Source organism: Sebastes fasciatus, chromosome 11, assembly GCF_043250625.1.
Source record: "Sebastes fasciatus isolate fSebFas1 chromosome 11, fSebFas1.pri, whole genome shotgun sequence".
NCBI lineage: Eukaryota > Metazoa > Chordata > Actinopteri > Perciformes > Sebastidae > Sebastes > Sebastes fasciatus.
Window position 1 is genome coordinate 21789106 of NC_133805.1, and position 24848 is coordinate 21813953.

At 41.8% G+C, this 24848-nt stretch overlaps 1 protein-coding gene across 1 annotated transcript; it reads left to right on the forward strand.

Annotated features, from left to right (window-relative positions):
• The first annotated feature begins 1517 nt into the window (after nt 1–1517).
• wnt9a (wingless-type MMTV integration site family, member 9A) lies at nt 1518–20187 on the forward strand. Its single transcript, XM_074651560.1, has 4 exons — nt 1518–1661; nt 14873–15132; nt 15860–16122; nt 18969–20187. The coding sequence occupies exons 1-4, from the start codon at nt 1570–1572 to the stop codon at nt 19503–19505; spliced, it is 1152 nt and encodes a 383-aa protein (XP_074507661.1). The 5' UTR covers nt 1518–1569; the 3' UTR covers nt 19506–20187.
• Nucleotides 20188–24848: the final 4661 nt, after the last annotated feature.

Here is a 24848-nt window from a genome sequence, read left to right on the forward strand (position 1 = left end):
ATCACAGTCTTCTTCAGGAGATGCTGCTGAGGTGAGCTTGTTTTGTTTAGGCTGTCAAAACTGTACATGCAAGACTTATGTATTTAAATACAATAGTGGAGTAAGCGTAGCCTACTTAGTTACTTTCCACAGCTGCACAAAAATGAACTATGTTAAAATGCAGTTTTACTACAACATACCAGAGGTATGGACTCAAGTCATGTGACTTTGACTCGAGTCAAACTTGAGTCACAAATTTGATGACTTTAGACCTGACTTGACAAAATCAAAAAAGACCTACAACTCGACTTAGACTTCAACACCAATGACTTGTGACTTCAGGAGAATACCATGAAGAACTAACGTTACGTTACTGAGCGCCAGTTGGAAAAAATTATACCAAAGACTATTTTGTTCACATACTATAAGCATATTAAGTGAAGAGAGCATTAGGACTTGTTTAAGACACAATACTGAAAGTTTAGGACTTGGGACTTGCATGTCTTGACTTGAGACTTGACTCTGGACTTGACTTGGGACTTGTCTGTCCTGACTTGGGACTTGACTCAGGACATAACTTGGAACTTGCTTGTCCTGATTAGGGACATGACTCGGGACTTGCCTGTCTTGACTTGGGACTTGTCTGTCCTGACTTGGGACTTGACTCAGGACATAACTTGGGACTTGCTTGTCCTGATTAGGGACATGACTCGGGACTTGCCCGTCTTGACTTGGGACTTGACTCGGGACATGACTTGGGACTTGACTCAGGACTTGCCTGTCTTGACTCGGGACATGACTCGGGACATGACTCGTGACTTGACTCGGGACATGACTCGGGACATGACTCGTGACTTGACTCGGGACTCGCCTGTCCTGACTAGGCACTTGCCTGTTTTGATTCGGGACATGACTTGGGACTTGACTCAGGACTTGCCTGTCTTGACTCAGGACATGACTTGGGACTTGACTCGTGACCTGACTCGGGACTCGCCTGTCCTGACTAGGGACTTTGACTCGAGACTTGCCTGTCTTGACTCAGAGACATGACTAGGGACTTGACTGCAAAGACTTGAGACTTACTTGTGACTTGCACAAACAACGACTTGGTCCCACCTCTGCTTCATACACTACACACACACACACAGAGTGCAGTACATGGACTCATATTACTGTATGATCCTGCTTGTGCTGGATTTGACTAATTCAGGGTTTGCCATTGTGGAAATAAACTGTGACTGACTGATGGTAAACAAGTATTTGATCATATAATAGGCTGCAGGCCAGCTCAGACTGACCTCAGTCTGCACAAACACTGACGGTATGGTGCCTAACCACCACAGCCAATCACATAAATGAAGAGAAGATTTATCTGTCTGAACCCTGAGAGTGAATTGTGAATCAGCTCAGCTCTCTGTATGTATTGCCATATTCCCCCCTCTCTCTCTCTCTCTCTCTCCCTCGCTCTCTCTGCTGATGGGAGGAGCGCAGCGCAGCTCCTCTCTGTATAAGAAGTGTTGAGCTTTCAACAAGGGATTTTACACAGCTACTCAGGAGAAACGAAATGATCTGCCCTGGAGCCGCAGCAAAATGCTGGATGGACACCTACTCCTGGGATGGTTATCGTTCACAGTCATAGTGTATCTTCTCAACTTGCCTGGACCAACCGCAGCATATTTCGGGTAAGGACTTGACAGCCATTATATACAGTTGTGTTATCATGATGCTGCTTTCATTGATTTGATTGGTTCCTCAAAAAATACAAAGCAGGTAACAAACTTTTGTATTTATCCTTTTTTAAACTCACTGAAAACTTTCTGTAAGTTTATTTATTTATTTATTTGATCAAATTAACTTTAATTAGTTGTTAACTTTTGATTAACATGTGAGTGGTCAGTGAAGGTGCCATCAGCTGGTGTGCAGCAGCAGCAGCAGCAGCAGGTTGTCTCGCACATGATTTGGCCTCAGTGAAGCTGTTGACAATTAAAAAAATAAAATGTGACAAGCAGAGTCAGGGAGTGTTTTAAAGAGGCATCTATTATAGGTGGATCCACGCAGCCTCGGAGTAATGTTGGCCCCATTCTTTACCTGACAATCGAGCCAGAAAGTAATGTAAAGTAAAGTAACCCCCACCTGGCACTGTTTGAATGGCAGGTAGCGGTCCCAGTGATTATTTTGCTGAAACACTTGTAAAATCATATCCTTAGTCGACTCTGAAAGCAGCCGAAAGGAGCGAAAAGGTGAGTGTATATACGCCTCAGACTCCACAGCTGGTAACAATAAAGCAATCTGGTGGCCGAAACGTCTGCTCAGCTTGCACAGAAAAATTCCCCCATCCAGCATAAACATCACACAACTCTGGCAGGGCTTTTTTTTTTCTGCTTCTTCTTGTGCTGCCTCCATCAACTTTTAAGAAATGTTAGGAAATTAATCAGAAAAAAATTCATGAATCATGTCATATACACACAATAATGTTTAATTTAGAAAAAGCTCAAGGGTGTAGATTTCAAAGTAAGTCATTCCCAGGGAAACGCCTTGGGATTTTTTAGGTGTAGCCCACTATGACCTCCACCTCAGAGTGCCTACTATAAACTCCAGTTTGCCTTCTCACATGAACTGCTTTTTTTCTCTGTCTTAGTTACAGAAGAGCAGGGAAGCCAAGGTCATTCAAATGAGGTCAGCATGTCACGAGGGAGAGCAGCCATGTTTCACCTTTTTTATCCCCAAAAAAATCCCCCCCAAAGTGTCAGCTAATATTTGGGAAACTGACGGAACAAAATGTACCATGTCATACTAAACAGAAGCGAGATCTTGGTGCTTTTTTCCATATCTACAAATATAGCTGGCGTTGATGGGTGCTGTTAGTGCTTCCCCCTTGGCTGCAAACAGTGCAGACGTTGCACCGAGACAAATAGCGGTAGACTGTGGAGTGATGACACTTGAAGGCTTTCCAGCAGAGTCAAATTTATGGTAGGTATGTCCGGGTGTTGTGCGGGATCCAGGAGTGTTAGTTGATCTGGGAACTGTTGTGAATCTGCACAGAGAGCACAGGAAGTGTCCCCTAAGGGCCCGTTAGACTTGTGTGACAGACCTGTTGAAGTAGTAGGTATGTTGGTACAACAATCTTACGAAAACTTAAAAGGAATGGCACATTTTGGGAGTCATTTTCTAGATGTGATGTGATTTACACCCTCGTGTCTGGGTAAATGTTCTCTTGGGTGTAGCACTGAAGTGTTGGCACTCATACGAGTGATGTAAACACGCTGTACGGCACCTGTAACAGCTCCGTATGGTGGAAATATCTCAGCCCTTCTCAGTAAAAACGCCATCATCTGTAATGCTCATGCACATATCGAGCACATTCTCTGTCTCTGCCTTCGCTTTCAGCTCCAAAGTTGCATTAGGAGGACAAATGTAACCCTGCTCTCTGTTTCTGTCTCCCTCCCTGTAGCAGTGTCACCCTTGGCAGGCAGTGTGTACGGAGGGCTGACGTGCCAAATTGGCACTCAGGTCAGCCTTAATGGTCCTAATGGTAATGCATATTTACTTATTCAGTTAGCACTTGTTTTCAATTCCCTCTGTCAGTCTGTTCTCTATCTGTGGCCTGTGTAGCGCAGAGAGACATGTGGTATTACGATACTCCAGATTTATTATTCCGCGGCTCGGTGAGGAGGGAATATGAATGAGTGTCAGTGAATGATTTAGCCCTGCAGCTGAGGAGCACTGAAAGAGCCTGCACAGGTGACACTGATACAAAATGTGACCGTGCCCCGCGGCCAACTTCCCAGAAACTCGACACCGGTGACACTCCGGGCTTCGAATGTGCATGGGACACACTAACACAAACCTGTTCAAATAAATATTCCACGAGCACGAGGCATCCTAGGGCCTCTTGAGTACTGATTTACTCAAAATAGAGGGTCAATGTTGCATACCCAATTTCCAGAGTGCGGTGGAGCGTAAGTGTAACATAAACACCATCTCTCCTGCCCATAGTCTGCGCAGCCGAGGGTGGGGTGGGATTCCTGGCGTAGTCGAGCACCCGCTTAAATTGTCATCCTTTGCCACAAGAATGCGAGCGCTCATTTTCTTCCCCTCCGCCTGTTGTGGCAGGTGCTGGTTCTGCTAAATCCGTTATCATTAGAATCGGAGATGTTTCGCTGAGCTTTTGAATTAATAGGTTACAGCACCTTGATGAGATGTTGTGTTAACTGTCGGAGGAGGAAGTAATCGCTCCGTTGACCCCGTCGGGGCTCTGACGGCTCTCCGAGACGTCTGTGTCGGTTTAAGTTTGGGCTTTTTGGTAAAAGGCATGTCATTCTGTGGTCTTGTAAACTGCGCTGAATGCGAGGCCTAACACTGAGTCAAGAGTTTGTTTTTATTTAGATCATGTGCGACATATACAGGAAGGCTGGCCACAGTCATGCAGCTGGGATTTACCAATCACAGAGGCACCGCAGCATCCGGAAGAAGCAAATATAGCGGTTGCTATTACTTTGCTGTTTAATTACTGCCATATCCTTAAACACTCCTCCTGAAGCAGAGCTGATGATGCCCTCTCGGATGGTATTGTTGTTTTTAGTGCTCCATTAAGTGAGGCAGAATGCCAAAAACAACAGGATAACAAATGGGATGTGTGTAAATTTACTTTAGGAGGAGGTTTTTTTTTTTTCAGTTTGCAGCTGTAAAAGGTTTTTATCACTGTGCTGAATTAGTTCCTGGTGTGCATCAAACAGCAGTGTGTTTTAAAGTTTAAAAGGAGCCACGTTTCTGTTGCACCAAAAAAGGTTACAAGTTGCTTTTTAAGCGGCTCGATGTAAACATTTTGTTTGGTTCCCTCCTCTTTCTCCTGGTTCGCCCGCCTTATGTGCGTGCCGGCGTCCCTGCAGTGGTTTGTGGGGAGCTGCTGGGTGATTACCACTCATTAGGAGCTGCAGAGTTAGTGTGGGCTCAGGCTGGCGATGCCTGGCAGACAGTGGTGGCGGGCGTCTCATTACCAGGCCTTAAGGACTGATTAGCCCTGACGTGCAGCAGGGCGGGGAGCACCGTTGATAGAGGGATTTCCCAACTTCATAGGATATCCTGTGGCTACAGCCACACCTCAAAAGGGTATCACTTTACTGTGAGCCAAGAAGATAGGATTCTCTCAGCACTGCGGCGTTGTGACCGCGTAGCGTGGTGAGATCACGCAAACCTGGAGGCTTAGATAACACACCGCACAGCCTCTGAAAAGAGAGAGCTTTGTTTTCTTTATATTTCTGTTTGATACATCCGGATTTGAGCTTAAGCCATGCTTTGCTTTTGCTGCTCTGTAACATCCCTGAGAGGCTGCTGTGCTCGTGGACTCCACTGGGTGGTGCAGCGCCTTCTGAGAGTGCAGGATGCTCCTCAATCAGCACTTTGTAACCTTTTTGTGTAACAGTAGGAGAGTGGGAAGTGAAATGTGAAAACATCAAGATGTAAAGGCAGCCAAGTCTGTGTAAAAATAATTCAGGAAAAGAAAATAGTTCTTCTTAGTTGTGGTCAACCTGCATGACATGTACGACGTGTGTTTCAACTTCAGCTTTGCAGAGCAAAAATCCCCCTCTGTGCACAGAATATCATCTAAACTAAGCAATGCACAGCGTTACAGTTTATTTTACAGGTTGAATCATCAAAAATTGCACAGTGGCACACACCTTTGTCATAGAGGTTTCAGTGGTGACTGTAGTGGGTTGTTATGGGGCTCATACTGTATAATAATATGGTTCTTGTGAATATTTTTGAAGATTACATGGTTTGGTGAGGCTCTTAAAATGTGTTTGGCCTGCTAACATCCGAAGGACTTACAGCTCTGGTGTCATCGGCATGCCGAGGAGACCGCAGCTAAGACATATTTGATTTTAAAAGGACTGTCCCACCAGTCAGCTGCATGCACTTCATTGGTGGGTGAGAAGATATGGGAAGGAAACTCCCGCTGAAGGAAACTCTTGTTGGTAAAACGCATGATGATCTTTGCAGATGGAGCTGGAGACATGGGCAATTTGCAAAACAGGAAAACTAATATAGACTCAAGATACTTTTAGTGGTCGGGCATTGATGAGATGATGCTAGTTAGTGTGACCGCTATGTCCTGTGTTTTCCATCCTTGACCACAGGCGTTTTCTCTGCCTGGTTTGTGGGGGTAGGAGAGACATGGCACTTCACATATGTGCCAAGATTAGCAGATTGACAAACCCTCACTTAAGGCTTTGGTCTTCTAGAGAATATCTGTGCATTTCCCATGTCTAACTTTGTTTTTTTTGTTAGTCAATTTTCACAATATAAACTTGTTTTTCTGCAGCAGCCAACACAAAATCCTGTTTTTAATCTTGTGCACCTGTTTGCAAAGATTACTAATTTCATAAAGGAGAAAAGAAAAGTGCAGGGTTAGACTTTTACTGCACTTTATCAGGACGTTCATCTTGCATAAACACAATCCTATAGAAGCCTGACCTGACATGCTCTCAGATACTCCACTCAAAATGTGTGTGTGTTTGCCAAATGGGTGTTATTACATAGACTAAGGTTTGCCCCAAAAGACACATATATCCATAAAGCCTGAGAATTAGATTGATAATGGACACAGTCATACATACACTGACATGAATGGGCCTATAACCGCGATTAACCCATTGAAAATGGACCATTTGCATAACTTTCAACTGGTCGCTGCTGCTTTAATCATCAGTCGGTTGTCAAAGAGTCAAACTTTTTCACTCCAGGCGATAACGGAGCTGTGTGTACATGCACAGAAATTCATGCTACTGGGGAATATTTGTCAGGAGAGGCAAATTAACAAAACTTTTTGTCTTTAACTTGGAAATTACTGTCAGTATTTGAGCTTCAATATTTCAGATTAAAAACATTTTTTGTTTAGCATTTGGGTTCTGTAGGCCTGTCAGGAAAAAAAACTAATCTTTCAGTAGTAGAGTAAATAATTCGAGTTAATGAACTCAGCCACTTGTAGTTACCGAGGCATGAGTGATTCAAAACAGCAACTGTTTTGTTTTGGATTTTGTGGTTTGACTTTGCATGCTCGGTTTACTCACAGAAGCTCGGCGTAACAGGAATGAACAAACCTCTCCAGTCTCCGCACACTTTTAAATACTGCTTTATAAACTGTTTTGCTCTCTCACCAAATTGCACCACAGTCTGGGGCCTTGTGTCTGCATGTGCGAACCGGTGAGAGAGCCGAGAACAGTATGTGTGTGCCTGAACGTGTTTGGTGCGTCGGTGTGCTGGTACAGGGCTGCTCTGTGCCATGGCGTAGGCTAGAACAGGGGAGTCATGCGGACACTGCTGCACGCCCAATCTGTGCCAGTCACACAGTGACTATAACTGAGCTGCTGACCTTAGAAGCCTTGAGTTCTCACATAGCAGTTAAACCTCTTACCATGCCCCACACTCCCGTTCCCAAACCCTGTAGTGCTGTACTGCTCAGCTACCAGCGCTCGCACTCACGGCTGTGGATTAAAAAATTAGGCTGAACAGTAACTTTTCCCCCCTTCTTTTTATGAATTGAAAGAAAGTTATTTTTCTGGTGCAACTTTTTTGTGTGGGAAAAGAAAACATGCTTATTTAAAATATCAAGAGAGTACATTCGATTCGTGGGAGTAGTCGGACACAGCCTATGTGGGCTGTAAATGAGCAGAAGGGACAGCAGCGGATGATATAACATTGGGTCATATCCTGTTAAGTCACACAAGATAGCGGACTCTCCCCCCTTTCACGCTGTGAACAGCGGTGCTTCTAGACGTTGCACGACATCCCCACTACGCAGAAAGGCTCATTACTCAACTAATAATGACTCGCTAAGTCCCAGGCCAGTACCACTTTGTTTTCAAAGTCGTTTTGTCATGTTACTGTACTGTGTCAGCCACAGCTTAGTTAGGAGTAGTCACAACACCCAGTGCTTTCAACCAGTGACTAATCTTATCTTAGCCTCATATATAATCGTTTACTCTTTCCCCTATTTCTGCTTTTAATGATTCGGGGAATGAACGGTGTCACTAATGGATGAAAATATCTGAGTTCAGTGCAGAATTTTTTAAACTTCTTGGAGGTGGACAATAGCCCGGAGACTCCCCGTACCAGAGAGTCATTCGACACTGATTCATGGTTTCTTCAATTATTCAAGTCGAAGCTGTGGAGCACATTGTCAGCTATAGTTAGAGTGGGCCAGAGGGAAAACACCACACACACTCACATTCCTACAACCTCTGGCATGGCCTGGGCTGTGATACACCAGATGGGATCTTGGGCAGGGTGGTCTGAAGTTCATCCAACATTTCTGAGAAAAGCACACACTTTTTTTCCCCCCAAAAAAGTAGCATTTTAAACACTGAAAGGCAGGAGGGAAAAAGTGAAAGAGAGAAAAGGAGATCAGCACTGGTGAATTTAATTTCCCACAAAAACTCAACATTTGATTTTTTTTTTTTTTTAAAGTTAATCTCAGGTGAGCACGGTAGTTTGTCTTCATGACAGCTCCCGAGACACAGGTTCATGTTCATGTCTGTCATTGTCCTGTGTAGGCTACGTTCACAGGCAACGGTGGTTTTGTCTACAGGAGGCTTTGTTTTGAGCCAACAGCTGGGCGGAATGATTGGCATTCGTTTAGAGTAATTGACCAGTGGGAATAGGGGAAGTTCGGAGAAGAGGGAAAAAGAACGAGGAGGGGGGGTAAGTTGTGATCTAGGAGACACCAGACCACACAACCTGCAAGTTCAGGCTGATGGAGAAACTGTGGCTTTTGTGCTTTTTCTGCCCGGGCGCGTTCAGCCACGACCGACTCTTGTAGGTGTTGACTTAAGGTAGTAAGTGCTCGTATGCATTTGCACATGCACAAACGCATGTAACGTTATATGGTTACTGCATACACAAACGTAGCCAGCAACTATTAGCCTTGAAGATGATAAACAGACACCAGCTGAAAAAGTCGGCAAAAACACTTTTCGGTTTTCATTCTTATCTCCAAATTTGAAAAACAACACTTTGTCAGAAACCAGTTTGCTTCTGTAACTTGTAGTGCTAAATTCAAAATGTTTCAATGACTTTGTTCAGCAGTTGAATCACCAAAGAGAGCCTCATTGTAAGTTTTGGTAATATCACTTGTTTACAAAACGTGAATATCTGCAGAAGTTGCAAAAATCTCTTTGATAAGTGAAACAACATCTAAATAGGGCAGCAGCTATAGAGCCAAACCGATACTGGACTTTTGAGATTTGATAGAATCAATGATACATCTGCCGATAATAATTTTTTAAGGCATAACAGAAATACAGCTTTTTTAAGGAATGTACTGAAGGGGACATTTTACAGTTGAAAAATAAACTCAGTACTCTCCGTTGGGCAAACTTTGTAATCGTTTACACCGTTTCCAAATGCCCTCAGACATATCTTTGGCATCTCTGTACTTCAACATCTTGTTGTCTTGTGCCGATATATCTGTGATAAGCTGAAATTGGCTGATATATCATCGCGTGCATTACTCCAGCGGTGATAATTTGTATCACCAATTAACTGTCAATTACTTTTCTGTTTAGGTGATGTCTATGAAATGTCCGAAAATATTGAAAAATGACCCTCTCAATTTCCCAGAGCCCAAGGTGACATCTTTAAATTGATTTTCTTTGTCCGAACAAGAGTCCAACGCCTAAAGATACTCGCTTTATGGCACGAAACCTTGACATTTTTATTGTTCGATGAATTGTTTTAGCAGCACTGCTTCTAATATTTGTGAAGTTTGCTCTATTGCTTTAGCCTCCTGAGATTAATCTATAGCACATGGACTGAGTCGCCTTTGTTTATATATGGATGTGTGAGTATATGAATAACACCAGCAGTTACAAAGCTATGCGTGTTTGTACCCTATACACAGAGGGGGCAATTCAATTAGGCCAAGAGACATAAATTGTTTGCCACTAACCAAGAGTTCAAGAATTATGCACCTCCTTGACTGTTTACATACCAAACCAGTGAAGAACGAGCGGAATTACCAGCTGAGGGTCACTTCCAGGCCGGTAACATAAAGCCAGAAAGGGAGTGATGATGGCGAAGTTTAGTGCTAGTCAATGATTTCCTCGAAGGATCGACTCTGAGGCTCCGCGGCGCGAAACGAGACGTTTTCACTGAACCCGCCGCATTGGAAAATGTATATAAAGTGAATGTCACGGGCAATGGGAGGCGCTGACAGGTAGAGAGAAAGGACTAAACAAACTCGGGTGTTACTAAGTGAAAGACAGTGGAGGAGGCGCAGCGTGAGAGCGGGTCAGCGATGTCTGCGAGGAGGAGTGTGTAGAGGCAAGTGTGTGAATGGAAAAAGCAAAGCTGAGCAAACATCAGCAAGAATCCCACCTCACGTAGGATAATAATGAGTTTTATATGTTGGTGTTATATTCCACGTGTAATTGGTGTTGCTGTGCCAACACCTCAAACAACACCTCAAACAAAAACACCTACAGAAAATGGTCCATGATGTGAAAACACAGCGTTACATGTTCTTACTTTCTAATTCAGTGTGGCGGAGATACTGTGTAATGTATGTCCCTGAGCTTCACTTAATATGTTTAGTGATAAGCAATTTACATTTGGTACTAAGGCACCCTTTATAAAGGGTTTATAAGTTGTAACCACTGGCTTTATTAATGGTAATAGATAATTCCTTATTGCTATATAGATCAGTTATTAGATGAACACATTTTGGGTTGCCAGGTTGGGAAAAGTTTTTTTCTATTTGGTATTTACGTTGTCAGAAATGTTGTGCAGCTGAAAAGGTTATCTGATTAATTGAATAATCAATCAACAGAACATTTGTTTAGTTTTCAAACATTTTTCAAGTAATAACACTTATGCTTTTAAATTTTCTAAAATGTTAAAATTTACAGTGTTTTTGTCTTATGCATCAGTAAATCAACTGTCTTTGGGTTCTTTGGACAAAATAAGCTGATTCAAGATGTCACCATGAGCTGTTTTCTGACATTTCTTAAACCAAACAATTAATTGATTTAATGGAGAAAATGATCTGCAGATTCATCAATGAATGAATATCATTATTTGACGCAGCCCTAAAATGTTGATAAGTTGTTGATAAATGGATTTCGATCCAGATCCAATGCAGCCTTTTTTGGTGGAAGAACAGTGGTGATACGGTTTAATCAGTCCAAGGGATTTTTAACAGTGTGGCAACTGAAAAAAAGTTGTTGTTATTAATGGCTTACAACTGATCTATAAAGCTTTAGTAAAGCCATTAGTTACAGTTTATAAACCCTTTATAGATGTGCCATTATTAGAAAGAGGATGTCAGAGATGACATGTTGTTGTTTTTCCATTTTGTCCTCCTAAACGTGATTTAGATTTGTAATGAATTTTGTGATTCAGCCACTGTGCTGTTTTCCAAAGTGAGTTGAATGAGTTAATTCTTCAGCAAACAGCAGAGTGATATTTTGTTTTTTGCAGATCACCATATTGGAATGTGTGACCCTTTTGTGTGACAGCGGTGGTCACGGTCCTGCGCCCAGTAGTAATATTATCTTTAATTCCCAGCAAAGTTGGATTTAAGAGGAATGATTGACATCAACTCATGTAAATATCTAAAAAGTGCATCCGGTAATAGATAATCGATAGACAGAGGAAGTGGAATCAGTGCACATCTGTGATACTATTTGACTATTTTCTTGTGGAAACATGCACAAGAGCGAGCCCTGGTCGGTCAGTAGCTTCTTCTCTGGAGACGTGAAGTTGTTTCTCCGCTCTCAAATCTCTCTCCCCTCCACACTTTTTCATGCTCCGGGCTGTCTTTAGCTAGAAATATGCCTTTGTGTAAAAAAAGCCGCAGAGACAGTAGCGCCGAGATCGGTGTCATGTCATCTTTGGCCTCCCTCCAGCGCCGCTCAGACCATCTTTTTGTCTCAGACAGGGAGACGTCACACAGACAGTTGAGGTCTGTCACTCCAGTGATCTCTTGCTTTGGCAGGCATGTGGGCTTTTGGAAGATCTGACTCTGATATGTGTTACTATGCATGCCTTACCGAGGAATGTGCACGTCATGTTAGTGGTATTGAGTAAATTAAGACCACCATTTGTTAGTGGGATCTCTTTGCTAAGCTATATATAGTGCACATTTCAATGGATCTTATCTTTTAAGTTGCAGACAGTAGTAAAGTGCTTCCTGGTGTGAATTTGACATGTATCTTGAATTCACATGCTCTTTAATTCCCCGCTGGTGTTTCAAATGGACTTAGGCAGGTACTCCACGTGGCGCCATCATTCATCCCTGCCTGCCTGCTTGCCATAGAAATGTTGTGGAACGGTTGTCAGTCATATGTAACACACCGGGGTCAGCTGGAACTGTTTGTTTTGGCTCTTTGAATATGTTTCCTTGGCGTTGTTAGCACCGTGTATTTGAACAAAGCATAAGACAAATAAGAGGAAAATGTTATTCACAGCGAGACAGTTCTCGTGCATTGTGTAACGCCTCAAACCATACATTTTTTTACCCTCTAAGTGTGTCAGGAGAGCAATCTCTGTCAAGACGCAGCTTGCCAGGTTTCCATTTGAAAATTCATAGCTGTCAGACAAGTTAAGGGAAGGCAAACACACTTTGTAAAAAGGAAACCATTTGACCCAATCTGAAAGCAAATCCTGATGCCTCCTTTTTTGATTTGACTGCTCGGATTTTCAACCGGGCCATGAATGCGTCGTAAAGACAATATCGTGTAGCATATGTGAACTATTAAGTCCATTGGTATGAAAAGTCGGACTTGAGGGGAAACATTTCAGTCAGTTATTGGACTTATTAAAACAAATCTCTTGTTGAGGAACTCCTGTGACCTTCTGCTGGAGGCTGAAGTGAATATGAGTGGTGACAGAATCTTTTCTGAAAAACAGTTATGATGTCAAAAATGTAAGTAATGTAGATCGGCGGTCAACACGTCTGCTCCATTAACTAAATCGGTGTGGACATCCAACAGGTGCTCTGCACCTTTACAACAATATTGTGGAATCATTTCTTTTTACGCTGCTTGGCTTATTCCAACCATGTGGCAGATTTACCGTGGTTACACTTCAGTCTTTTTGGACTTTTTTAAATTTTTTTATCTGTATGTACACTTTTTACATGCAAGAAGGGATGGACAACAATTCTTAATTGTTGATTTAATCAACCCGATCTCATGGGAAGGCATATGAATATTACGACATTACACAGACATTCCGCGTGTCATGAGGACGCATTTTAGGCTTTTCATGTGTCATTTGTACGCCACGCAACAAAACAACGGTAACGTCCTAGTGTTAGGTTTAGGCAACAAAACACTTAAATAAGTGTAGGAAAAAATGGTTGGGCTTAAAATAAGTACTAAATAAGTAAAATATGTACAGAAACAACGTAACATTCAAAACACGTGACATACGTCACTAACATCACAAACATAACTTGCAAAACAAAACACCGGTCCTGTGTTTGTTGGACCCATCCACCTCACCTCCCATGGTCTTTCTTGCTTTTATTCCACGGCACTATCTCTAACCGTAGCAGTTTTATGTGGATGCGTTTACATTGCAATCGGTACAGATGGCGTACAAATGGCCCACCAAAAGAAAGAAAGAAATGCATTCTTATTGCAGACTAAATGCCTTGCGCGTTATTGTGTCATTCGTATGCATTTTCGTGCGAACAGGCTGATTTAATAATACAGTTTACTGTCATGGAGCGAATTTTGTTTTTGCTCACTTTTTACAAAGATGAAAATTTAACTCTTCATTAGGCGAAGGTGACAATGCACAAAAGTGTCCTTTAAATGTCCCAAATCCGTCTGCTAAGGCACGCTGGCCAGAAGACTTGTGTTTTTGTGAGTTCTGTAAATCCATTTATTCTTCAGTTTCACTTTAAGGGTGTAAAGGAGGCCAGAAATTCCACATAATGAGCAACTACGGTGCCAATCCTGTCAGTTGGTGTGACCAAAATGGTCACAGGCTGACAGTCATGTCCCCTGTGTGTGTTTATGAAAGTAATGCTCTGCTCTCCCCATCACAACCTCAGAACGCTGGTCGTCGGTTTTGCCAGCTATGTGGCAGTCCTCGCTTCGTGTGTTTTATATACGCTTCCCTTAAATAAACTGACGAAAAGGAGTGCAAGTCTACCACATGTTCTCCATACCATGTTTAGAACTAAAGCTTGTTATATTTCAAATGGGTCGCAGCTTTAAGGTCCTGAATACTGGACTTTTGTTATGGGGCTTCTATAATGAGAGTGTAAATCCTGCTGTGTGATCATGTTTAAATCTATACGCTGCTGTGACTGACATCCCCCCCCCCAGGATATGATATAAATATTAAACCAAGTATCCGCTGGCTACTGTTTCACATGCATGCTGTATGACTGTCACGTTCACTGCATGCCATTGTTTAAAATATGTCCCCATACCAGCTGAGTGCCTTATTACTTCTACAAATTAAATGTGAAACTCTCAATAGCTGCTGGTGCTGTGACTTCATTAGCGTGTGAGGTCTAAAACGGGGACAAAACAGTGTCGGGGACTTCTAATGAAAAGAAAGAACTCTGCAGAGAATTTGCTCTATACACAGACATGCCTGTGCTGGAGGTTGATCTCAATCTTCAACAAATGTTGAATTCCCCTGAACATTAACCACCGAAGAGCTGAATTCATTTGAACATTAACCAAACTTTTGAGCATTATATGCCCCAGCTGTGCTTCCCGTGCTGTTTATGTAGTATATCTTTGCAACTCTTATTGTTTGTCCAGGAAGGTCAGCATCCTGCACTTTATTGGAACCTTTATCAAGATCAATCCACTCCCTCTTCCTCTCTGTGTGCAGTGTTTTAACTGAGCGTGTCTGTGATCTTTCCCTCCAGGTTGACAGGTAATGAACCGTTGTCTATCCTGCCACTGAACTCTCTACCAGAGGAGAACGTGGGCAGGGCCCACTTCAAGCTGTGCGACCGGCTCAAACTGGAAAAGAAGCAGCGCAGGATGTGCAGACGAGACCCGGGCGTGGCGGAGACCCTGAGAGAGGCCATCACCATGAGCGCCCTAGAATGCCAGTATCAATTCCGCTTTGAGAGGTGGAACTGCACCTTAGAGGGGCGCCACCGAGCCAACATACTAAAGAGGGGTATGGGATTTTCTTTTATTTTCTGCTTTCGTGCTTTTTCCCTTTCCTTAATATAGTTATTTTATGCATGTAAAAGGTCTGCAAAGTTACAAAGCCCAAAGTCCACGCCAAAGCGAGTTCCTCTCCCCCACAGAAACACTGCTCCTGAACTGCCTGAAACGCCTTGCTTGAAGTCCCGCCTTTTCTTACGTAACATGGTGATGTCACCAAGTAACACATTTGCATAATACCTGCCTGGTGGCTTGTTTGGAATGCCCTCAAACAAAGCTAGTTAGAGCGGAGTCCGAAGACTTTGGTTGACCAATCATAACAATGGATCAGCTGACCAATCAGAGCAGACTGGGGGGGGCGGACTCTCTGTGTGAGTTCCTCACACAGAGAGTTTCAGACAGAGGGTGAAAAGAGCTGCTTGAGCACGGCAATGAGAAAAATAAAGCATTTTTTGAACATTAAAGCATGTAAACATGTTCTAGTAGAAACCCAAAATACAAGTATGAACCTGAAAATAAGCATCATAGGTCCTCTTTGACTTAAAAAACAAACCTGGCAACTCTCTGATATTGCACACCGAAGAAGGCAACTGAAACATCCGTGCATTTGACTCCCCTGTGCTTCGATGAAATATAGAATTAAAAGAGAACTCTGATAGATTTCGGTACACAAAACTCTTTTGAACTTGCCCTATTTTCCTGCCTCTCATTTGTCACTTTCCAATGTGCTTTTCCAGGATTTAAAGAGACAGCCTTCCTGTATGCCATCTCCTCGGCGGGCCTGACCCATGCGTTGGCCAAAGCTTGCAGCGCAGGACGCATGGAGCGCTGCACGTGTGACGAGGCCCCGGACCTGGAGAACCGCAAGGCGTGGCAGTGGGGAGGCTGCGGAGACAACCTCAAATACGCAAACAAGTTTGTCAAGGACTTCCTGGGCAAACGCTCCAACAAGGACCTGCGCGCTCGCGTGGATATGCACAACACAAATGTGGGCATGAAGGTAAGAGTGAGAAGATGGCGATGGTATATTTACGGGGCACCCCACTGGTTTTACGCATCAAAGTCATTTTGCAAGTTGTATAATGTCTTTTGTGGCTCTGGAGGGCGCTTACTAAAAATGAGAAAATGATTTAAAGGGGACATTAAACTGTGACGTTGTGACTCAGTGATGTTAGATTTTAGGGAGTTACATTACGAAATGAAATGAAGTAAATCACAATAATTTTATAGCAGTACCTTTACTCCAACTATCGTCTTAATGTGTCTTTTATTAAAGTCATAATTTCAACAATTTGAAAGCAAAAAAGAAACAGACACACACACACACACACATGAGGCCAACCAGGACACAGTCATCCAGAAAACAGTTTGAATGGGGTCGGAGTTCATTTGGAGTCACAGACAGTATTTAAACAGAAATGTTGGCTGCTCACATGAATCAGTTGAACGGTGGGAAAACTGTGATAATATAATGCAGGCTGAGTTCTGTGCAATTATGTAGACAAACAGCAACATGAAGTGCCAACTCATTGCGCGCCTTATCCCGGATATACTGCACTACCATATCTTTGGTTTTGATTTTGTAATGCTGGAGTTTAAACATTACAGCGCTGGTAAATGACTGCTGTCCAAGACAAAACACACTGTCCAAATATACGGTTAGAGGGCCCAAAGAGGAATTTAATATGACCACAAGAGAATGACTTTGATAGAGTTGTACATGGGGCAAATTACTGAAATAATAGTGTAGAGTTTCGTGCAAACCTGGAAAAAAAAAGAAACCCAAACTGATTAAAGTAATTGCCACTGTAAATTTGGTCAAATCTTAAAGTGCTCATTAGTCAATATTTGGTTTTCTCTCCCAGATTAGATAGGCAACGACTCACATTTGTACTCTGGCACAATTCAGCAATTGTTTGTGGTGAGCAAATATGGGGTTTTCATCTTGGAAGTGTTTTTAATAGTAAAATAAAACAGAGGGAATGGTCTTAACCCGTCAAGCCAAAGCAAACTAAATGCCTGGAATCTGTTGCTTTTACTCGACTTTTCTCATATTGTAGCCGTTTTCATTTTGGTTTCAGAATGAATTATAGCAGAAGCACACTTCCCAAATGTTAGCAGACACAAAACTCTCCCAAAAGACCAATGCAGGCTCTTCCTTTTCAGCTTGGCTCTCCAAAAATCTCTCAGGAGATTTCATTTGTGATAAAAGATTTACAACATTGTTTTTGCTCTTTTTTTTTGGTGTGATTTGCACATGTAGTGAGGTATACCGCAGTTGTTCGGGATGAATTCCCACACGGAGGACGGAGCTGGAATGTGCTAGCCTCTGCATCCCCCCCGACATTTAAAAGCTGACCTATCAAATTTTCTTGACCTGCTGGTGTGATGAATATGCGCTTCCTGTTCCCCGATCTCTTTCACAGTCTGAGAAAAGAACTGTAGATGCTATCCAAACTCCATCTAAGACAATGTGTTATTGTCATTGATTTTTACACACACACACACACACACACACACACACACACTACTTTTACTTCGTGGTTGATGCTGAAGTGAACTTTGGCTGACTGCAATGAGGTCAAGTCGTGTAAAATAATGCGTTTGTGGCCATCTCCATGTTTCACTTGCAATTATGTATGATTTCATATAGAGAGAACTTTCTTTACTGTTCTCTTTCCAACTGTTTGCATAAGCTATTCCAGCCCAGTCTCACGGCTAAGCATTTAATAGACCCACCTGTCCACCGAAAGAAAGGTGTGTGTCTCAGTGTCACATTTTGTGTCATCGAGACGTGAATATTACATACCTGCATGTAGGTGCAGAGTTTTGTAGCGATGGTTGTCACGTTACGTTTGTCAAGTGTTGTATAGTGACGGAAGTCTAACTTCAGAGCTAGTTACGTAGTATATAAAGTAGGCCCAACAAACAGGACTTTCAAGCGGGAGATCGGTGTTCCAGACTGGCGTTTTGTTTTGCAAGTTACGTTATTGACGTTTGTCACGTGTTTTATGTACTGGTTACTTTGTTTCTGTATGTGTTTTATGTAGTTTACGAACTTATTTTAAGACCAACCATGATGTTTTCCCTTAACTTAACTAAGTGGTTTTGTTGCCTAATCCTAAGTGAGTGTTTTTGTTGCCCCCTGCTGCTACTGTACGTTAATACAGGCGTGTAATATTCACGTCTTTTCTAGGCAAAATGTGACACAGGACACTATCCTCTGGTGGACAGGCGGGTCTATTACATGCTTTGGCGTGATATCGGGTGGGCTATTCTCTGGGTAATGACATAATTACCACACCAGAAGATTGGGTTGATCAACTCTGGGTTTAGAAAACACATTTACAGTAAAAGGACAAGAATAGTGCCCAGCATTACATACGGTATATATAAAGTCTCCTCTTTCCCGAGGCTGTCTGAATGGATTTTCTATTTGAGAGTGCTTCTCTTAGTAATATACTCCCCTCACTTATGAGAAGGGTTATTGAGTCGGATCAAAATGTCCTCCGTGGTTATCATAACAAAATCAATCTTCCCACCAGCTAATATTCTTTTGCTCTTTATACAAAGTGTTATATTGTTCTCCTTCTGAATTACGTTAATGATAGTTCCTCTGTTGTTTCCCTTTTTATTATGATATCAAAAAGAGCAGTGAATTTAATAGTTGTCTATGGTGTCTTTTCATTCCCTCTCAAACCGCTGCTCTCCACCCCCCTCGTCTAATTGTGAGCATATTTGGGTAATTTGGCTCTTTGATATGCTGCTTACTAAACAAAGGCTCATTACGTAGCTTTCATCACAACCCCTTTCATGTTTAACAATATTTCATTGTCTCTGAACCAGGTAATCAAGGCCGGAGTGGAGACCACTTGCAAATGCCACGGCGTCTCCGGCTCCTGCACCGTCCAGACCTGCTGGAGGCAGCTCCTGCCCTTCCACGAGATCGGCAAGCAGCTGAAGCAGCGCTACGAGACCTCCATTAAGGTCGGCAGTTCCACCAACGAGGCCACGGGGGAGGGAGAGATCTCCACAGGCCGGAGTCAGCAGCAGCAACAACAGCAGCAACCACAGCAGCAGCAACAGCAGCAACAGCAGCAACAACAGCCCGTGCCTGGCCTGAACGATCCAATCCCTCGCACTATGGACTTGCTCCACATCGAGGACTCGCCCAGTTTCTGTAGGCCCAGCAAGTACTCGTCGGGCACGGCGGCTCGTAAGTGCTACAAGGACAAGAACTGCGACGCTATTTGCTGCGGGCGAGGCCATAACACTCAAAGTAGGGAGGTGACCCGGCCCTGCCAGTGCCAGGTGCGCTGGTGCTGCTACGTCGAATGCAAGCAGTGCACACAGAGAGAAGAGGTCTATACCTGCAAAGGGTAAACCGGTGACCTGTCGGGCCCCTACGATCAGCGGAGCAAGCGGAAGATGAAGAGGAGCGGTTGTTTTGTTCTCAAACAAGGTTTTGCTTCCACTGTCGGAACAGTGTTCTGCAAACAAGAGAGGAGCGAGCCGATGGAGAATCAATAAGCACTTTGAGAGGGATTTCTGTGGGTTGGGTTTCAGAGGTCCTGTGGCCCCCCGTGTCTGGGGTTTGCAGATCAAAAAAGACCTTCTCAGACAACTGGGTCAACATCTCAAGCTTTTTTTTTTTTTTCTTTATCACATGTTTGCCTTGAAGAGAGAAGCTTTTATTTTCCTATTAAAAAAAAAATTGCATCTTTTCACAAGAAATCAGAGATTAGCGTCCAGCTAATGAGGATCAAACAAAAGGACAGTAACACCAACAGACTGCCCAAAGAAGAATGGTGTGTGTGTGTGTGTGTGTTTGTGTGTTTGTCATCCTTTATATGTGTGTGTTTGTACGTGAGCATGTGATAGATAGTGAAGGGGTGGGAGGGGGGTTCGAATGACGACTTTTATGGCGATGAAAACCATATTCAGAGACTGCTAAAAAGAAAAAGAAAAAAAGACAGGGTGTAAGATTTACTCTACACGCACATATTTACACTCACACACATTGTGTGTTTGCATATGTATGTAAATAAATTCAGTTATATTGTAATGATATTATACAAGCCACTTATCTAACTATGTTAAAACAAACCACTAACCACACAAATGTTTTGTTGTTTGTGTGCTCTCGCTCGTTTTTCTTCTTGATTCATGTTGACAAGGCCCTTCGGAAAGCAGCACACTTGTGTCTGTCGTCTTGCTGTGGATAATTTATAGATCCTTTTGGGACTACTCCTTCACAGGGAGAAAGAATGATCTCATTATTTTTTTTGTTTTGGTAATAATATAATATGAAGCTGTTAGTAAGTGCATTAACAGAAAATAACTAGACCAGTCAGTTTAGGCTATTCTCGGCCTTGAGCGAACCAGTGTTCAGGGAATAACTTAAACCACTATAACTATTTGGATAAAATAGGAGAGTGCAAATACGACTAATATCCAAGTTGGAGATGACAGTGGCCTTGTTATTACAGCCAAACATCATTACAGGTGATCACTTGACCAGCAAACGGTCCACGTGTGACTCAGAAATTGTGGAGCTCTGCGGAGCTTCAATCTTTTTTTTTGTTTTGTTTAATACTTCGAAGTTGTAAAGAAAACTGTGGAGAACTGGAGGAATGTAGCCCCCTACCATTTCACATCCTTCTTTCCTCTTCAGCTGCCACCATTTGATTGAGCCATATTCAACACATGTAGACACGTACAGTGGGAGCCGCGTCGGTCAGTCCAAACAGTATGGGGGGCAACGGAGACGGAAATCAAACTCGACGTGTCTGCAGAGTTGCTCAAGTGAAGATAAATGCGCATAAAGTCTCGTGGCTAATATAAATATATTTTGTAAGACTAATATTTGTGTAATGTTGGGCAAATTGATGTCTAAATGCAAACATCAACTCTCTTCATTCTGAAGTCAGTGAAATTGTCATAATACATGAGTTAATTTGCTTTTTCATGGTGTTGCTTGGCACAAAGTGACACAGTTGACACAATGCAGCACACTGCCATACAGTGACAGTTTAAAGGAATAGTTTGACGTTTTGGGAGATGCTCTTATTCACTTTCTTGCCGAGAGTTCGATGATTGATAGGCTACCGCTCTCATGTTTAAGACCACAGTTAGCCAGTTAGCATAAAGACTGGAAATACAAGATATATAACATGCTTTAGCAGCGTATGAATGACATGATAGTGGCAAGGCATTTAGCGTGCAATAAGAACGCCTTAGTAGGTATATGGGTTCGATAAACAAACGACTTTTAACCAAGAGACCGGTGTTTTGTTTTGTAAGTTATGTAAGTGATGTTTGCCAAGTATTTTTTGGTGGCGTGTTTTCCGTGCTTATATTATGTTGTTTCCGTTCCGTTTACTTAGTTTACATACTTATTTTTTAGCCCAACCATGATGTTTTCCTATACCTAACTAAGTGGTTTTGTTGCGTGGCCTACAAATGACCCGCCAAAAGTGGTGTACAAATCACATGTAAAGCCTAAGATGCGTTCTTATGACACATGGAATTCATTTCGTGCTATTTAGACGCCTTAACATGAGTCCAGGATGGCTTTAGAAATGCTGGTAGGCCGATTTTGTGACCTGCGCACAGTCAGGCTAGCTGTTTCCCCAGTTTCCAGTCTTTATGCTAAGCTAAGCTAACTGGCTGTAGTTTCATATTTACCCAACAGATATGAGAGCGATATTGATCTTCTCATCCAACTTTCAGCAAGAAAGCAAATAAGCGTATTTCTCAAACTATTGCTTTAAGACATAACCATGAAACCAAAGGTCTAACTTCATGAGAAAATGCCTCTGAACACACAAACAATGCAGACAATAATATTTCATTGTATTCTCAGCTTCTGGGAACATTATGTTATATACTATAAGATATACCTTGTTTTAGATGGGTGTGAATTAACTACTGAGTGAGGGACCCAGCTTTGTATTATAGCGCCATTCACGCACTGAAGCCCAAAAGCCCTTTAAAGTATTTTAAGATCTGTATTTATGGATACAGTGCAGTGCAGATTTTTTTTTTCTTTTTGATTGTAAATAGCAAAGGTTTCTTCTCCTGTGGTATAGAGACAAAAGTGAGGCACATGTTCAACTCTCACAAGCAACTGAAACAGAAATTGGTCGCAATAAGAGACGGCTGAGACGTTTGTGGAAACAGCATGCAGCTGCTGTAATAAGACGGTCACAGATTGTTATCAGCGATGCAGCACCATGCCAAACATCCTTAAAAGTGGCTTTTACCTTTAACAGATGGTTTAGCCTTTAAAGATGATTATCACAATGTTTGACATTAAAGCACCGTCCTCGACAGCTGCTTTAGGACGACGGCATTGCATGGGTTATTTGTCCTGAGGAGATGAATTCCAAGCATTTTGATATGAGAAGGCACGCCAAATAAAGACTGGTCAAAACATATACATAGAACTTTGCACGCTACATGGAAACCATAATAGCTATGCTGAGACCTGAGCATAAATGCCTGCTTCCCACAGCTTTCGGTGTGTGCAATCTCCACACACACACACACACTCCTTGGCGCAAACACACTGAGGTTCTCTACTATTGAGATTCAAAACAGGCATGACAGGAATACCGAATGCACAGTTTGTTTATAGATTGTACATAGGCTTACAAATTTGTCCCGAGAAAGAGGAGCATGATGCAGCAGCCAGACGGTTTTTAGACGTCACAGTCGTCCGTATTCAGAAATCCAAAACTCTGCACTGTTTAGTCGTCAGTGGATCATGTACAAAATTCTGTTTTGTAGAAAAAAAAATAAAAGATAAATTATTTTTAAATATATTATGAGCATGTGTTTAGTGTAAATAACGTCAAAGTCTAAATTGATTTTATATCCTGTATTTTTTACTCTGTTTTTCTTTTGGGTGTTTGTTCCTTTTTTGGGGTGGAGGCTTCGAGAAGCAGTGTATACTTTAAGCATATTTCATGTCATATCTCATCATTCACTGTTATCTAAGCACTAACAAATCCTAACAAATTTAGAATCAACTCACCTTTAGCTGTCTTTTATTCATGCGCACGTTCATGACACACTTTTTGAGAGTATTCAAACAAAATCACAGTCATCAACAATATATTTTTATAGGATTTGATCTGTTTGTATAATTGACTATTTTTGTGAAAGACTTTGTAATGTTGGTTATCACCATGCGATGCGGTATAAACTTATGATTGCATCAGCGTGGACGAATTTATACCGTTGGATCACTTTACATGTACATGTACTTTTTGTTAGGATTTGTGCTGTGCTTGTAAAACAAAGATAAAAAAAAAAACACATCAACCATGTATTGCCCTTTGTGATGATACTACACCAGCAAAGCGTTGTCCATGTTCACTTATTCATGTCTTATGGGAACCCTAAATTATTTTCCTCTACCTCATGTGTATAGCTTGTAGGTATAAACAGATCACAAATGACTGGTAAGAATGTATTTAAGTTATTTAACATCTTTGTATAACAAAGGCGAAAAAAATCTGAAATAATAAATGAATTTTTAAATTATTTCACGAGTGTTTTCCTTCTTTAGTGGCGCATTGAGCATTTACTTTAAAGGGGAACTATGCACACTTTCGAAAATTTGTGATGTCATCAAGTATAAATATATCTAAGCTCCATTGACAATGAATGGGGAGATATGTTCTAGATGACACTGAGAGCACCCAAGGGAATGATCTGAGTGTATGGGAACATTTCCTGTTTCACAACCGACAACACTACAACAGAATAAAGCTCATTTGGGTAAAAAAAAACAACAACACAAAATCAGTCTCCCATTCATTGTCTATGAAGCAGCTCCAGACTTTATACCCTATGACATCACAAGTTTGAGACTTACTTCTCTGGTTTCTGGCTTTAAGAGAGAGTAGCTCACGTTCACAAATATTGATTGAACTTTCCATGGAAACAACATATTGGAATTCTTTATTTATTTAGGTGGTGTGCCCCTTTAATCAGTTGATTACTATAACTTAATTCACATGATAATCCTGAAATAATAGTATTTTATTAGTGATTTTAAATGGTTTGGAAAGGTACATTTAGTTGATTAACAAAAATCTATATTTAACAAAAAATCTTTTTAAATGAAGTTGTCATCAAACTGCACCCAAGTTTAATGTTTTGCTACTTTCGTCAGTTCTTTATCTTTATAAATGCAATACCATTAGGCTTTGGACTCTTAATCAGACAATGATACAAATTTGACGCGTACATAGACTTTTTATTTTGGTCATTGATGCTTTTCATTTATAGTTATATAATACGAGATACACCTATTTCATAGGAGTCCTGTCTATTATTTCCTTTTATTTGTCTAGCTTTGTTGTCTTTGTTCCTGGCTGTTATTTCTATTTCTGTGTAAGTACATCAAGAGAGAGAGATGCAAGTCAAATTCCTTGTATGTGCACACATACTTTGCCAATAAAGGTGATTCTGATTCCTTAATAGACTAAATTATTGATAATTCTCTAGGTGCAGCCCTGCTGTAAACAGTATACTGGCAACAACTCACAGGCTTTAACAAATACATTTACAGTATCACACTGGAGGAGCATCAATCTCAACTCAAGGTTAACTTACTGACTTGTTGTGGAGCTTTCGATTGTATCACATGGTCTTCATAAGCAGGTTTAGTTCGCCCAGTTGTCATGAAAACATACATATTGTTCCGATGATTCA